The 16,735-nt window shown below is 54.8% G+C and overlaps 1 protein-coding gene across 9 annotated transcripts in view; it reads right to left on the reverse strand.

The window, feature by feature from the left end:
* The window catches only part of LOC133232436 (uncharacterized protein C17orf113), a 58,812-nt gene that overhangs the window by 20,607 nt on the left and 21,470 nt on the right, over positions 1 to 16,735 (reverse strand). For 5 of the 9 annotated variants that reach the window (XM_061391814.1, XM_061391813.1, XM_061391812.1 and 2 more), the window contains exon 2: positions 12,591 to 12,842. In XM_061391814.1, the coding sequence (XP_061247798.1) occupies positions 12,591 to 12,842 (252 nt within the window). Of the gene's footprint in view, positions 1 to 1,566; positions 12,569 to 12,590; positions 12,843 to 16,735 lie in introns of those variants that run through there. The other 4 variants (XM_061391816.1, XM_061391809.1, XM_061391808.1 and 1 more) reach the window with 4 other exon arrangements.

Here is a 16,735-nt window from a genome sequence, read left to right on the forward strand (position 1 = left end):
ACTGGTCTTTACTCAGAGTGCCAGAGTCCCATCCCCAGGACCTCTGCACATGCTGTGCTTTTTTCCAGAATGTTCCCACTCTCCCTCCCAACACTTCACCTGTTCTATTTCCCCCTCTGTCGTAGCATCATGGCCACTCTTCAGGGGAGGCTTCGCTAATAATCCTCTCCCAGCAAGTCCCCTTATTCTCTGTCACTAGCCCCTGTTCTTTCCAACACGCTCCCCAAAGTTTATAAATCTGCTTATTTCTGTGCAATTTCTATTGCTTGCACTCTTGCTGTCCACCCACCCATTCCCTCCCATAAATTCCCTGAGGGCAGGAAAGGTAATTCACTTGTTCCTGTCTGGACCTCAGAGAAGGGAACCATGCCTGGCACCCAGCAGGTGCTCCAGCAAATTTGAGAAGTAAACAGATAAGGAAGCACGAGCTCTCCAGCAGAGAGAGTGATGGAGTGGGCCCCTGGGCACCTGTTGGGTAGCTAAAATAGCTACCTTGGACATCCTTTTCTCCTAGATCCCATGCTGCTTCTGTGGCCTTATCCAGTCCACCACCCAAAGGATCTCAGAATGGGGAGGAGGTACAAAGCCAAGGTAACATCCTTCTGGAAGTTTGTCAGGGCCTTTCCTGTACCTAGAAGCTATCCCATTCTGCAGAGGGATAAAACTACCATGAGACCCAGGATGTTCTTGAGACAAGAACCAAAGAGTAGGGAGAAAGGAGAACTGGGAAGATGAAAATTCTGAAACTGCACTGTCCAATAAGGTAGCCACTAGCCACACGTGGTGGTTTAAAATTAATCAGAATTTTAAATCTAAATATTCAGTTCCTCAGTCACACTAGTCATATTTCAACCTCTTGATAATCACGTGTGGCTAGTGCCTATCTTATTAGATGGCCCAGACAGAGAACATATACACATCCCAAAAAGTTCTATTGAATAGCGCTATTCCAAGAGATCCTGGCAAAAGCCATTGACATTCCCCCACCTCAATGGGACTCTTTGCCTGGTTCCTGAGGGAACCGGGCTGGGTGGGGCGGGATGTAAATAAGACTGACTATGTGACCAAGGCTAACCAGGAGGGTGTACCTGTTGCAGACCCAGGTGGCCTCACCCCTCTCCACACCCTGGCCAGCTGGATGGGGGCCCATGGGGTGATGACGTGTTGGCCGGCGGACCCCACTCCATCCTTGTACGAAAGCCTCAAACTGAGTGTTCATCTGGCTCTAGCATGGGGGTCCCCAGTCCCCTGCTTAGGCTTCTTTGGGTCCCTTCCTTTCGGGATCCCACTAGAAAGAGTTCCCGCTTCAGGCAGGGAAGGGGCGGGTGTCCCCTCTCCCACCCCGCAGGCAGCCAGGTGAGGTCGGGGCTCTCTGCACACCCTTGCCCAACCTCCCCGGGCCGGGTTGCGGAGGGCTGGGGAACTTCCTCTGGGGGGCGCGCGGTGGAGGAGCCCTCCGATGGGTGCCGCCCGCCCGGTGCCAACTCGCCCGCAGGGCCCCCAGCCCCCGTCGCCGCCCCCTGCCCGGAGGCTCCGGGAGGGGGCGCCCCGCCCACCGGGACTCACGGAGACTCGGGAGCCACCATCTTGCTCGGTGGACGCTCTGGCCGCGGTCTCCTTGGGCTCCACTGAGCGACAGCAGCCACTAGCGGTAACCGGGGCGAAGAGGCGCCAGCGGCGGCGGGAGCCGGGGTCGCCGGCAGGGCGGCGGCGCCGGGGGGGCTCGGCCGCCGCTCCCACCGGCCTCCGCTCGGACTCGCGGCGCGCACTTGGCCAGCTGTCACTCTCTCACCCTCCCCGCGGCGCGCGCTGCAGCAGGAGCGACTCGGGTTAGACCGCAGGAAGGATGCTCCCCGCCAGTGGGAGTCATTCATTCATCACAAGTATCCGTGGGCGCCTAGAGGAGCTCACTGGTGAGAGCCAAACAGGTGGATCGCTAGGGAGGCTATACTCTGGCAAGGGCTCTCAGAGTGATGAACAAAATGCTTTGGGATCATAGGGGAGCAGGCTGTCAGCTGAAAAGATTACCAGCCTGGAACAGCAATGAAGTTTCACAAAAGGGTCAGTGAGGTTTTACCAGGGAAAGGGCATTCCAGCAGCCGGAATGGCAGAGCCCTAGGGAAACCATCAAGAAGTTCAAAGTTCAGTGCAGGTTCTCAACGCTCAAGATAAGGGCTTCCCTGATAGCTCAGTTGGTGAAGAATCTGCCTGCAATGCAGGAGACCTGGGTTCTATCCCTGGGTTGGGATGATCCTTTGGAGAAGGGAAAGGCTACCCACTCCAGTATTCTGGCCTGGAGAATACCATGGACTGTATAGTCCATGGGATCTCAAAGAGCCGGACACAACTGAGAAACTTTCACTCACTCACTCAGAACAGAGGTATGGAAGCTCTACAGTGAATGCTGTGGATTTTGATCTTCTAGTCTTCCTAGGGAAATCTCAGGAGGTGGGTGAGCTGGGAAAGATCGTGGGGCATCTTAGTTCCCCAACCAGGGATTGAACCCAGTCCCTCAGCAGTGAAAGGGAAGAGTCCTAACCAGGGAAAATGGAAGTGAAAGTGTTAGTTGCTCAGTCCTGTTTGACTTTTTTTGCAACCCCATGGACTGTAGCCCACAGGCTCCTCTGTCCATGGAATTTTCCAGGCAAGAATACTGAAGTGGGTGGCCATTCCCTTCTCCAGGGGATCTTCTTGATCCAGGAATTGAAGCCAAGTCTCCTGCATTGCAGGCAGATTCTTTACCATCAGGGAATTCCCAGGAAATCAATGTTTTAATCTAATGATCCAACGAGTTACTTGTAAGAGGGATGACAGAAATGGGGTGGGTGGGAGGAGGGACCTCTTCCTAGAACTTTCAGATGTCCAGGAGACCCTCTCCGCTGTGTGGGTTCCATGCAGGAGGAAGGTGGGGTTGTGGCACCCCCTTCCTCCCAGACCTGGAGGCCTGCAGGGGAGCTTCAGAGCTGAACTCTGGGGCCTTCGCAGCCCAGCACTTAGCCTCATTTTCCTCACCTGTGAAGTGGGAGTTACAGCTGGTGAGGGGGAACGGGCAGAACAGGAATGGGTCTGAGGACCAAATGTGGTGCTGGGTGTGGAGGCCATTTGCAGAGGAGGTGCCAGGGCACTTGGTGACCCAGTCACCCAGTCAGCACAAAGTCACCCGGAAATACCTTCCAGCCCCCGCACAACTGGGTACACTACTCTCCCACTCAAGGCCTAGGGCACACGTTGAGGTCAGGGCCTCTCAGGCTGGGAGCTCCCCCCAACCCCCTTCACACCATGCTGCTCTCTGCCGCCCACTTTCTGCCTCTGACATTCACTGTGCACCCTGGCACCCAGGGCCACCGGGATGACGCATATATCATGGGACACGCACACACATGTGTTGCCGCTTGGCTTGTGGGTACACTCAGACAAAGGGAGACACCCCTGTTCCAGGATGGTCCCACACAGCCTGACAGGTCTAGAATTCTGCACCCCCAAAATGGCCAGGTGTGTGCTGGAGGGTCTTGGTTAGCATCTTTTAAGAGTAAACATTTTTATTTTGTTTATTATTATTTTTGCCCCACAGCCCTGTTTGTGGGATCTTAGTTCCCTGACCAGGGATTGAACCACCCTTGGCAGTGAGAGCTCAGAGTCTTAACCACTGGGTCCCTAGGGAATTCCCTAAGTTAGCATCTTGCAACAGAACAGTCACCCTGGCTAAGTGTCTCAGAGCAGCCCCTCCTCCCCGCCTCCATGGCCAGGCGTCCACAGCTGGGACCCAGGACTCGCTGGATGCTGCCTCAAGAGGCTGAACTGTTGCTCTGATCAAACTGGAACAAACCAGACTGAGTGATGGAGAAAAGACCACCCACAGGGGTCCAACCGAGACTGGGGCAGGGGAGCAGAGCAGGTGTCTCATGAAATAACATCACCCTGCCTACCACCCAAGGGAGCCAGAATCTGGGGAAACTGTCCTGCTGCTTTGCCATCACTGGGAAAGAATCACATGAAAGAGCACAGGGACACACACCCTGAGGCCCACAGGCATCCACACAGAGAGTGACAGGGACAGACGCCAAAGAACACACTCACACACGTCTCCCCATGGTGAGACGGTCTGTGCACACTGATGTGTGCACACATGGAGGTCGTACCCACAGCAGACAGACAGGCCTACTGGCCAAGGGGCGGGCACAGAGGCCACGCACAGGCACGCACGTACACACAGACAGGCACGAGCAACAAAGACACACTCAGATCATGTACACCCAGAGGGACAGACACACGAGGACACACAGTCCCCTACAGATGCACATACAGACAATAATAAAACAGACATGCAGCGGCACACGCCGTCACAACGTGAGGTGTGTGTTCAGGAAGAGTCATGTGCAGAAACACACGCAACCCTTACAAAATTAAATGCATCTGACATACTCACAAGTTCAGGCAGCCAAACCCAGAGTCCCCTCCCACCCCTACCTCGAGTCACAGGGGCAGGTGATGGGGACCCCGAGGCATGCGCACACACACGCACACATACACACCCCTCAAGTAGTAAAGTTATCGTTACTATCACAGATAAAACCAAAACTCCGTGAAGAAGGGGAGCCCAAGAGGGAGAGAGAGCCGAATGCAGGGAATGAGAGGTTGAACCAAGGTCCCCACTTCCTGCTAGGATTAGGATTCTTCCCCACGTTCTCCAGCGCCCCCATTCCACTTCTGGGCTGGCCAGCACAATGGAGGCATGGGTGTTCCAGGCTCCTACCCTTTCCACATCGGAAGACCCCAGAGCCCGAGCAGGGGAACTAGCCCCATGGCCTCTAGCCCTCGCCCCTGTAGCAGGGGATCTCCCAAATCCTTAAAGGGTAATGGTTGTTTCCCTTGGAAACGACCAAGAAACCCCTTGTATGGGGAGGTGAGCCAGGAGACCACAAATAAAGCATGTGGGAGGGGCACTGATGTTGACCTCAGCGTGCTGCGGGACCTCAGTGGATGCTGCCCTCCATCTGCCCGGCCCACTCGCTCTCACTCTCGCTCGCTCTCTGCTGCATTCACAATCCCCTCTTAGTCTCCTCCTCGCCTGCTCCTCCAGGCAGCCCCTTAGAGGCATGGAAAGTATGATTTGATACAAGGAACCTCTGTAGCAGGCTCCCCAGATGACACACACCTGCCCCAAGCTGCAGCTGCCTTATTCCTGCAGGCCGGACCTCCAGACCCCCAACCATTCCTGCCGGCCCCACCCCAGCTTTGCTCCCAGCTGCAGTGGGGGCTCCCCTTGCCCATACTTGTACCTGGGAAAGGTACCAAGAGCCAGCTGGTTACTGCAGCCTCTAAACACACAACTTTGGGGGGCCAACAACAGGAGGAAAAGAATAGGGCAGGGGAGAGGGAAGAGGCCCACCCTTGGCTAGAATCCCCCTCCCCATCCCCCAGCTCAGGCGTCCTCAGCACTCACCCAAGAGCATTCTCTGCCTTTGGAGGCACCGCTGAGCGCTGAGCGCTGAGTGAGGAGCAAATGAAACCCAGCCAGAGTGACAGAGGGAAGGGGTGGGGGATGCGAGGGACAGGGGAGGGCCAGAGGGAGGGACTCTTGCTTCTGCTGGAGAGCCGTGGTTTCGGGCCCAGGAAGAAGCTCCCTGTTCCCTGGTGTCCCCACATCGCGACCAATGATGGAAAGAATGGGGCTCTTCCTTCCCCCAGGTATGGGGACAGGGGGAGGGTATCAGGGGGCCTAGTGCCTCTCATACAGAAGAGTTTACCCCAGGCCCCAGGAAAAGAGGTGCTGCCAGCCCCTTCTCTGCCTGCCAGGTAGTTCTTCCTGCTGAACTCACCTGCTGCCGCAGGAGCCCCTGTTCTTCTCTCCAGCCTTACTCATCCTCTGCCCCCATTATCTTTTATTTACCTCCTTATTGGCTCAGATGGTAAAGAATCCGCCTGCAAAGTGGGAGACCCAGGTTCAGTCCATGAGTCGGGAAGATCTCCTTGAAGAGGGCATGGCAATCCACTCCAGTGTTCTTGCCTGGAGAATCTCATAGAAGAGCCTGGTGGGCTACAGTCCCTGAGGTCAGGTCGCAAAGAGTCAGATACGACTGAGCGACTGAGCACAGCATGCTACAGGGAAACTGAAGTTCAGAGTGCCCTAGAGTATTGGCCATGGTGCTGTGGGCAGGGAGCCCAGGTGGCTTACAGTTCAGGACCTGGAGACTGCTGGATCTGCTACCTGGGCAATGCCAGGAAGAGGGGGAGGGGCACGTTTATCTGATCACCTAGAAGTTCTGTCACCCCAGGCTTACCCATACCCTTCCCTCCCCACTCATCTTTTCTCTCCTCATTTTGCTCCTTCCTCCCCTCCTCTTCCTGAAATCTGCCAGTTCCGAATTCACCTGGGCACCTGGTGCCGGGAGGGTGGGGTGGAATACGGCAGGGGAGACAGCCAAAAGCCACACAGCTGGATCCAGCCTTGCATTCCAAGCCCCGGGTCCCAGCACTAGCCCCCCACCCCCTCAGCATCCTGTCTCCACCAGACAATAACCCATAATCTCTGGAGAAGCCAGTTCTCCAGCTGCAAAGAGGATCTGGGGAGGGGGTGGTGGCAGCAGCCCCTGAAAACAGGTTTGTTAGGAAAAGGCTCTGGGGGGAGGGCTTGTGGGTGTGCTCAGAGGAAGGAAACTCAAGCCCAGAGCTAATTAACCCACCTAGAGACACAGACAGAACCTGTCTTCTGTGGGGCCAGGGATCTGAGCTAAGCCCCCTAATTCTCCACCCAGACAGCCTTGCCTTTCCTGGTGGTCCCTAGGGGAGGTGCTGATGGTCAGGTTCACACCTTTGGTGGGGGGGGGAGGCTGTCCAGGGTCAGTGAGGGCACTTACATCACCTAGCACTTAAGGAGGACAGCAGCAGGAGGCACTGCTGGCTAGACTGCAAGAACTTCTCACTGGCCTTGGGGGTGCTGTGTACGTGCTTAGTCGTGTCCAACCCTATGGGCCATAGCCTGCCAGGCTCCTCTGTCCATGGAATTTTCCAGGCAAGAATACTGGAATGGGTTGCCATTCCCTCCTCCAGGGGATCTTCCTGACCCAGGGATCGAACCCACATCTCTTGCGTCTTCTGCATTGGCAGGTGAGTTCTTTTCCACTGAACCACTTGGAAGGCCTTGGGGGAGCCAAGGGGAAACACGCATGCAGAGGCCTCAGGATGAGTTGGGAGGGGCCACTGAGGAGGAACTGGCAACCAAGGGAGATGCTGAAGCCATGGGGGGACAGGCTGGAGGGCTTGGGGACCTCCTGATGGGACTGAAATTAATCCATCTGCAGGGAGTGGGGGGTGAATAGCTCATCAAACCAGTGACTCACGCATGACCCAAGCTCAAGGTCTTTGATCTCTGGGGCTCAGAATGCAGTCAGAGGTTTCTGCAGGCAAAGACTAGGAGAGGAGATGGAGGGACTGATTACAACAGGAGCTAGGTCTGAGGGCACAGGGCCGGGAACAGCCTCCACCTGCCACTCTGATGCCTTCTCATTCCCAAAGGCACAGGGACGTCTGATTCAACTGCAGCCATCTTTGCCCTGAAATCCAACACAGTCTGCCTCCATCTCTGCTTTCCTGTCCTCCTTAGGGTCTACCCTTCACTCCCCTTAAGCCAGAGCTTAAGACATTTCTGAAATCCCCTTCTCTCCCTTCTGGTGTCATGTTGCAATGATGGGGGGCAGGGGATGGGCCAGCTGGGTCAGTCCTGCCAAGAGACAGGGGAGGAACCAACTGGATTTAGGAGGCTACCCTCCCTGTCCCTAGCTAGCCTAGGCAGAGCGGAAGATGGCTGGCATCTCCCCATTTTTCAGTTGAGAACACCAAGGCATGGGCCTTGAGTGCTTGATCAGCCTGTCCTGGGAGCCAATCCACCTGCTTTGGGCCATCCCCCCTCCCCATTCCTGAAACACTAAGGCTCCATCTCTCTTAACAGTCACAAGGTGGGGAGGGCACAAGAGATGGGATTTAGAGTCAGAGATGCTGGGATTTGAACCTGGCTGTGTGGCCTTAGGTCTGTTGCTTACACTCTCTGAGCTCTAATATATTTCAATGTCTAACATGAGGGCTGAATGCCAATCATCCACACTCTGGGATGTCTGGGTAAGAAAGGAATGCTGTGCTGCATGTGGAAGTGCTTTGCAAACAGTTCATCTCCTAAGTACATGCTCAACTTGGTGCTGGGTGTACATCACAGCTCTTGGTCCCCCCACATCGAGGTCCAGGTGTCTGTCCCCCAAGCCTGGGGCTGGCCCAACATCCACACTAGAGGTTGGAGGTAGGAGGGTTGAGCCAGCAAACATTTATCTCTGTGAATGTTCAAAACCTACCTACAGTTGTTTAGGGGCGTGTGTGTGTATGTGTGTGTGTGTGTGTGTGTGTGTGATGGTTAGTAGGGTCATTGAGTTCAGCCATATTGGAGCCGGGGTTCCTGGTGTCCACCCCTCTCACAGGAGGAGGGGCAGGGCTGCTGAAAGGTGGCTCAAGACACATTCCTGAAGGATGAAAGGGCCTGCTATGTGGGAGACCAATGGGGAGGAAGGCAAGTAGGGGAATGACCTGGAGTAGGCCCTGGGGGGAAGGGTGGGGTTCCTGCTGTCTTCCCAGCCAGTGCCCCTTCCTGGGTGCTCCAGGCTCAGTCCGGGTGGAAGCTGGGTACGGCTGAGTAAGGAGGGCTCTGACCCAGGCATTGGCAATGAAGCTCAGAGAGAGAATGGCTCCCACGTCTCCCTCCCATAGAAGCCTCGGGGACAGGATCCTCCAGACACGATCCCGCCTCACTGCCCATGACGGCCTGTCACTGAGCAAGGCGCCAGCCCCACAGACCCCTAATCAGAGTGACAGCTCCAGGAGGCCTTCTAGAACGGGAGCCTCCAAGGGGCCTGACCGGGCCGTCCCACCCCCAGCCCCTCAGCACCCTCCCGGGGAACTGGCGGGGCGGCCCTCCAGGCTGCCACAGGCCTGAGATCTCAGGCGTCCAGGACAAAGCGGTGTGTTAAGGGCTCCTCACACTTCACCTCAAGCCTCAGTAGGTGTAACTCTCTCTGCTTCTAGTGCGTGCTAAGTTGCTTCAGTCGTAGCCGACTCTTTATGATGCTATGAACCATAGCCCACCTGGCTCCTCTATCCATGGGATTCTCCAGGCAAGATTACTGCAGTTGGTTGCCATGCCCTCCTCCAGGGGAATCTTCCTGACCCAGGGATCGAACCCACATCTCTTAAGTCTCACACACTGGCAGGCAGGTTCTTTACCAGTAGTGCCACCTGGGAAGTCCCAGCCCCAGTCAGCTGTGGCGTCAGGTCTCTCTGCTCTGGCCCAGTCCCTTCCTCAGGTCTCTCTGCTCTGGCTGGGGAAGGCCTTCAGCAGGATGGAGGTCCCTACACCCCACCCCAGGGGGAAGTTGCTAGCATCCTCTTGCTGTGGGCTGCCTCTCCCACCCCCAGCTCTCAGGAGGCCAAGGAGTCAGGAGAGTCCACGGGAGAGGTGGGTGGATGCTGGGGGTCATGGCCTGAAGTAGATTCAAAGATAACCAGGTCAATGGAGCACCGGTTCTCCACTGGAGCCCTGGGTTTCCAGAGTTCCCAGAAATCTGAGGGTTCTGGCTTCATCCCTGCTCTAGTCACAGCCATCACCACCCTCCCGCCACGCTCCCACAGTGATGCTCACTCCTCTTAGCATGGTGGTGGGAAGGTTTGCCACATTGACTGAGTGGCTAGCACTGCTCAGCGCAGAATCCTGGCATCCTGCCCGGGACCAGCACAGGGCCCAAGGGCTCAGGGATGCATGGATAGGTGACTTACCAGGTCCTGTTTAGCAATCTGGAGGGGAGTACCAGGCCTCATTCCTTCTGGTGACTCCCCACACCTAGCCCGTACTAGGACTGTGAGAAAAGGGAAGCCGAGTGAAGGGGCACTCCCTCCCTCTGGGCAGCCTGTCTCTGGCCACCAGTATCTAGGTGCTGTGGTCCTCTCTCTCACACCCCACATGCTCTCTCCACCCTGGGATAGTGGGAGAGAAAGGAGAACCACTGCCCAGGAGGAGGACCTGAAGAGCCCGAGTTAGAGGGGAACAGGGGTGGGGCAGAGTCCTCTGGCCACAGGAATGGCCTTCCCCAGCCACCCCTGCACTCCAGCCTCACTTCCCTCTCAGAGCCTCCTTTCTGATCATGGAACGGCCCATCATAGCACCCTCTAGGCTCGGGCCATCTTGGCACCTCCTGTTTCCTTGGCCCCACATCTCATCAGTCACCAAGTCCTACAGAAAAGACTCCAAAATGTGTTTCCTTCATCCCACACCCTTCCTTCCCATGTACCCAATTGTTGTGAGTTATTGCAAGTGGTGTGCCTGCTCAGTCATGTCCAGCTCTTTGCGACCCCATGGACTGTAGCCCTCCAGGCTCCTCTGTCCATGGGGATTCTCCAGGCAAGAATACCAGAGCGTGTGAAAAGTGAAGTCGCTCAGTCATGTCCAACTCTTTGCGACCCCATAGACTGTTGTGTCGGAGAAGGCGATGGCACCCCACTCCAGTGCTCTTGCCTGGAAAATCCCATAGACGGAGGAGCCTGGTAGGCTGCAGTCCATGGAGTCGTGAAGAGTTGGACACGACTGAGCGACTTCACTTTCACTTTTCACTTTCATGCATTGGAGATGGAAATGGCAACCCACTCCAGTGTTCTTGCCTGGAGAATCCCAGGGACGGGGGCGGGGAGCCTGGCGGGCTGCCATCTATGGGGTCGCACAAAGTCGGACATGACGGAAGCGACTTAGCAGTAGCAGCAGCAGCAGACTGTTGTGTAGCCATTCCCTTCTCCAGGGATCAAACCCAGGTCTCCCACATTGCAGGCAGATTCTTTACCATCTGAGCCACCAGGGAAGCCCCTAATTGGCAGTACTGCCTTATATACTTCAAAGTTGTTTAGAGAGTTAGATCTTAACTGTTATCAGTACACACACACAAAATCATAATTGTGTGAGGGGATGGCAGTATGAACTAACCTTATTATGGTAATCATTTTATAATACATATGTGTATCAAATCATCACACTGTACGCCTTAAACTTACTGACATTATGTCAGTAATATCTCAATAAAGATCAATGAAGAGAAATACAACGAGGACCTACTTTATAATACAGGGAACTACACTCAATATTTTGTTATTTTCCCAATAATCCATAGGGGAAAAGAATATATATATATATAAAACTGAGTCATGTGCTGTATATGTGAAACTAACACAACACTGCAAATCAACTATACTTCAATAGAAAAAATACTAATAAAAGGAAAAATATGAATACCTCAAACAGTAGCTAAGTATTTGATGAATTAATGAGTGACTTTGAACACATACACACTCCAGAAACATCCATACAGTCGAATACGCTCTTATTCAGAGTCATGCCCTGAGGTCCAGCCCCGATGTGGGAATGCTCAGATGGGAGAGACAGTCCCAGCCACTAGAGCATTCCCAGCTCTGCTCCTGCTGTGACCTCTGTCCGAGACATCCCTCCTCCCCTCACCCCTATTCCAAAGCTCAGTGCAGCCCCCTCCTTCAGGAGGTCTTTTGTGGTACCCCCAGGTAGAATCACCCTTTCTCCTTTGTTCCCATGGGGGCATGTCCCACGTGCCACCCACAGTACTCATCTGCTCTTTTCCTATCTCAGCCTGAAAGACAGATTTCAGTCATAGTGGGAGCAAGCCGCGGGGCGGGTATAGGACTGGGACTTGTTCATCTTCAGGCCCCAGCACAGTACTAGGAACACAGGTCGCCCCATGAACACGCACTCAGACAGCAGGCAGCCCTCAAGAGCACCCTGGGCTGCTGTGGGTGTGCAGGGCATGCTTCTCGCGGCTGCCTCCAGGAACCAGGCAGAAGTTCCAGCCCTTCCCGCCTCCCACGCTGGGCCCTCTTCTGAACCTGCTTCCCCTGCCGCCAGCGGCCGACTGCGGCCCATCTCTCCCATGACTCCCATGCGCCTGTCAGCTGGAATCATCCTCACAAATCCATTCACCCACTTTCCCCAGAAATCTGCTTCGTAGCCAGTGGCCCTCTTTCAGCCAAACCTCTGCAGCGGCACCCCAGCCAGGGAGAGGCCTAAATCCTGGCCAGGAGTCCGGCAGCCAGAGGGAGGGGGCCTTCCCTGCCCCTGCACGCCCACACCCCCATTCCCCCGACCACTTTTCAGCCCTAAGCTGGCGCATTGTGTACCTCACTGACCTTGGCCTGCAGAGACCAGAGCAGAAAACCAGGACACTCCGGTCAGTCCCTTAACTGAAAAACAACCTTCCAGGGGGCTCCAGGCTGGAGAAATGCTACTTAGGGGATCTGGTCCTAAAAGATCCCCCAGGAAGAGCCCCAGATCCAGGGGAGGTCTCAGACCCCAGGCCCTGAGAGACCCCAGAGAGAGCTGTCCGGATGCAAAACAAAACCAGATGGCCTCTGGGAAGCTTGAGACCCTAAGATCCCACTGATGGTCCCTCAGATCAAAGGACTCCACAAAGAAAGACCAGAGACCCAGAGCCCCTCACAGGGGCCCAGGACCAAGTCCGGAGGCAGCGCCCCTCCCGACTGACCTGGCCCCGGGGTTGTCTTTTCTAGGCTGAGCTGCCGAAGGCGCCTCTGGTGGGCCCGCCCTCCGCAGTGCACCTGGGCCTGGGCTGCTGAGTTCAGCTGGATGTTACACACGTCACAGAGGGTGTACGAGGGCCGTTTTCTTTCCCGCTTGGGCTTAGGTGCTTCTGGGGGCCGAGGGGGGCACTCAGCAGCTTCACATACCGGGGGCTCCTTCTCACCAGCGGGAGATGGGCTCAGTGGCCGCTTCATACCTGGGGAGAGAGAGAGGCAGGTAAACAAAGGTGAGTGCGGTGAACACACAGAAGGAGCAAGAGGGCTTCGGAACCCAGAGTTGACTGTGCCCTTTGCCCCAGCTGGACCTCCCCGGGGCCTTCCTTCTGAAAGCCCCAGCCCAAGAAAGGCCAAAGGGAGCAGGATGGGGGCTACTTCAGACAAAGCAGCAGTGAAATGCAGGAATATCTGGAAGAGTATCAGAAATGGCTTCACACTGGGACATCCCTGGTGATCGAGTGGCCAAGATTCTGCACTCCCAATGTGGGAGGCCTGGGTTCAATCCTGGTCAGAGAACTAGATCCCTCATGCTGCAACTAAGACCTGTTGTAGTCAGATAAATAATTTTAAAAATATATATATTTTTAAGATTTAAAAGAAATGGCCACACACTGGGAGCCTGATGCTTAGGGACTCAGAGTAAAGCACTCAGAGGGAGACTGGGCCTCAGAGAATTGAGGGAGAGGCAGCAGGGAGGCTGATAGAGTCACATGTGGGGGACCCTGGAGCCCTGTTCTCAGCCCCTGCCACAGGCCAGACATGGACAATCCTGGGACAGGCAGGCCTGTGGTACCTGCTGGAGACGAAGAAGCCGCTGGGCCAGAGAAGGGACTACAGAAACCCAGCCTCCCAGTGCCCAGCGCCAGTGACATTCACACACGGTGACAGAGTGACAGCATGTGAAGCCATCCCCACCCCTCTCCACGTGGCTCCCGATACCCCCTGCTGTGTTGGCCACTCGGCCTATGGCAACAGTTGGTGTTTTCAGTGGAAATCTGGGCCCTGCTGCCTGGGTTGCTAAACACAGCCCCTTCACACACACACGCACACACACCCCTGGGCCCTGCGGAGCATGCACACCACCCCTCCAGGCCCCTCCCCTTCTCCTTTCTGACTCCCTTTTCTGAAGCTTTCCGACCAGACTTCTCTGCCTCTAATGGGCTCTGTTCTGCCCCATGACCTTCCTCAGACTGAACTGGGTTGATTTTCACTTCCTTCCAGAATCTGTGTGCACATTTCCTGCCCCTGCTTTAGCTGGGGGCTTCCTGAGGGCAAGGCCTGTGTCTCCCCCACCAGGACAGAGGATTCCTGAGGTCAGGAACTGTGTCTCTCCCCCAGACTGGGGCTGTTCCATGGCTCGGGCCTGAGTGAGGATGACTGAGCCCATTTCTTTTATATGGGCAGAATTGTGCCCAGTGACCCCATCCTCTCTCCCCACAAGTTCATGACTTGAAGTCCTAATTCCTGGTACCTCAGAATGTGATTGTATTTGGAGAGAGGATCTTTAAAGAGGTAATCAAGTTCAGATGAGGTCATTAGGGTGGTCCCTAATTCAACATGACTGGTGCTCTTCTAAGAAGAGGAAATTTCAAAAATTCCCTGTTGGTCCAGTGGTTAGGACTCTGCACGCTCATGGCCAAGGACGTGCGTTCGATACTTGATCGGGAACTAAGATTCCACGAGCTTCATGGGGCAGCCAAAAAAAAGGAAATTTGGACACAGTTACAGAGAGAAGACCGTGGGAAGACCCAGGAAAAAGATGGCAGTCTGCAAGCAAAGGAACAAGGCCTCAGAAGAAACCAACCCTACACCTTTGAATCCAAACCTCTATCCTCCAGAATTGGGAGAAAATAAATAGTTGGTGTTTAAGCCACTAAGTCTGTGGTTCTTTGTTATGGCAGCCTGAGCAAACTAATGTGCTGCTGTGCTGTGCTAAGTTGCTAATTGTGTCCAACTCTTTATAAGCTCATGAACCGTAGCCCGCCAGGCTCCTCTGTCCATGGGATGCTCCAGGCGAGGATACTGGAGTGGGTTGCCATGCCCTCCTCCAGGGGATCTTCCCTACCCAGGCACTGAACCTGTGTCTCTTACATCTCCTGCATTGGCAGGAGGGTTCTTTGCAACTAGCGCCACCTGGGAAGCCCTGAGCAAACTAATACATCCTCTTAAAAGTCATTTCCTGTGTCTTTAGATTTGTGTTCATTTTGCAAATTAGACCCAGTGAAGTCAAGTGATGCCGTAACATTCCCATAAGGCTACACGCCTAGTGGTGGAGCCCACTTCCGAACAAAGCAAATTCATTTCTCAAGTTCACAGCCAAGAACCTTGCCTGTAGTCCCTAGACCCCACCCCCTGCTCTCAGTAAACTGCTTGTCACTCCTGTGGGCATGTGCCCACAAAATCGGCCGTCATTACGTGTGTGGGGACTGTGAGTGAATGGACCAGAGTGGCACAGCAATTAAGAGCACTAGCTCTGTATTGACTCCTACCTGGTTTTGAATCTCAGCTCTGTCACTTCCTGGCTGTGTGACCGGAGCCTCAGTCCTCTCATTTGTATATCTGTAAAATGGGGTGATGAGCAGTTTCCAAGTCACGCACACTGTGAGGATTAGACGAGCTGCTCTCTGTAAAGTACCCCTCAGGGTCCTATAAACATCGGTTCTTTTTGATCTGGGATGTGTCTGTTTTGCAGCTTGTGAATGCAGTCCCTTTGTCACCCTACGTGTCTATCACGGTGTACCTGGGTCACTGTGAATGTCTCCGTTACCCTGTTGTCTGTTGAGGCGAATCTGTGTCACTCTGTTTCATGTCACAGTATAGCTGAGTCATGGTGTGGGTGTCATTGTGCCCAGCTCATGGAATGAGACTGTCACTGAACATCTGTCCCCACCTCAAAGTCGTATGTTGAAATCCTAATCTCCAGCAGTTCAGAATAGGAAATGCAGCCTTATTTGGAAATAAGGTCATTGCAAATGCTATTAGCTAGGTTAAGGTGGAGTTAGGGTGGGCCCCTAACCCCATATGACTGGTGTTCTTATAAAAGGAGGAAATGTGGACACAATCATGCACAGAGTTCCCAAGTGGCACAAGTAGTAAAGAACCCGTCTGCCAATGCAGGAGACAGAGAGGCACAGGTTCAATCCGTGGGTCGGGAAGATCCCCTGGAGGAGGAGAAGACGACCCACTCCAGGCAAGTATTCTTGCCTAGAGAAGCCCATGGACAGAGGAGCCTGGTCATCTACAGTCCATGGGGTCGCAAAGAGCTGGCCACGACTGAGCACAGCACTGCACATGCTCAAGGGAGGACCCCAAGCGAAAACCAAGGCGGTAGGAGGGGCTGCTTCTACAGCAGGTTTGGTTGGGCTGCAGTACCAGAGATAGCCTCCAGATAGCGCTGCTAGCGTCAAGAGGTAGAACTCCGACCCAGGAGGGTAGACTCCACTCCTCCACACTTCTGAGGCAACTAGGTTGCCCCTCTGAGCCATAACAAACTCCTGGGCATCATGTCCAGAGTCCAGGGGACAGCTCTGCCCACAGAGGGCACACGGGAAAGTCACTCCATCACCTTGTAAGATTCTACATCCTCTCACCTCTAAATGGAGGTCATCACAGCTATTCTCCTGCCTTTAAAGTCTTCCCCTGCTCTCTCAGAAGGAAAGTAGACCAGGAAAAGAGTACCAGGTACGAGTATGGGGGTCGGGGTGGTCCAATCAGCCAGGGGGAAGAGTCTTCAGGAGAGTGAGATTTTCCTGGCCTTGCCCAGGAGAGCAGGCTGCCCCAGCAGCAGGGAGACAGTGGTATTTTGAAATCTCAGTGCAGTTTATGACAGGCAGGCCCAGAACACAGTCCAAGAGAGCAGACAAATATCTGCCATGGGGCTGATTAAACCCCCATGATATACAGCCTCTGGGCTCACAGGGCCCGCCTGGATTCCGGGGCTAATTGTGTACCCACCAGCCAGGTTGCTGGGCCTGCTGCAGCCTGCCCTGCCTAACACAAGCTTCCCAGCTGTCCTCTCGGGAGCTCCACCACTCCAGCTAAGCCACGGCTCCTAGCCAGAAATGTGGAGGGGTGGGCAGTTTTTATCACACAC

Source organism: Bos javanicus, chromosome 19 (assembly GCF_032452875.1).
Source record: "Bos javanicus breed banteng chromosome 19, ARS-OSU_banteng_1.0, whole genome shotgun sequence".
NCBI lineage: Eukaryota > Metazoa > Chordata > Mammalia > Artiodactyla > Bovidae > Bos > Bos javanicus.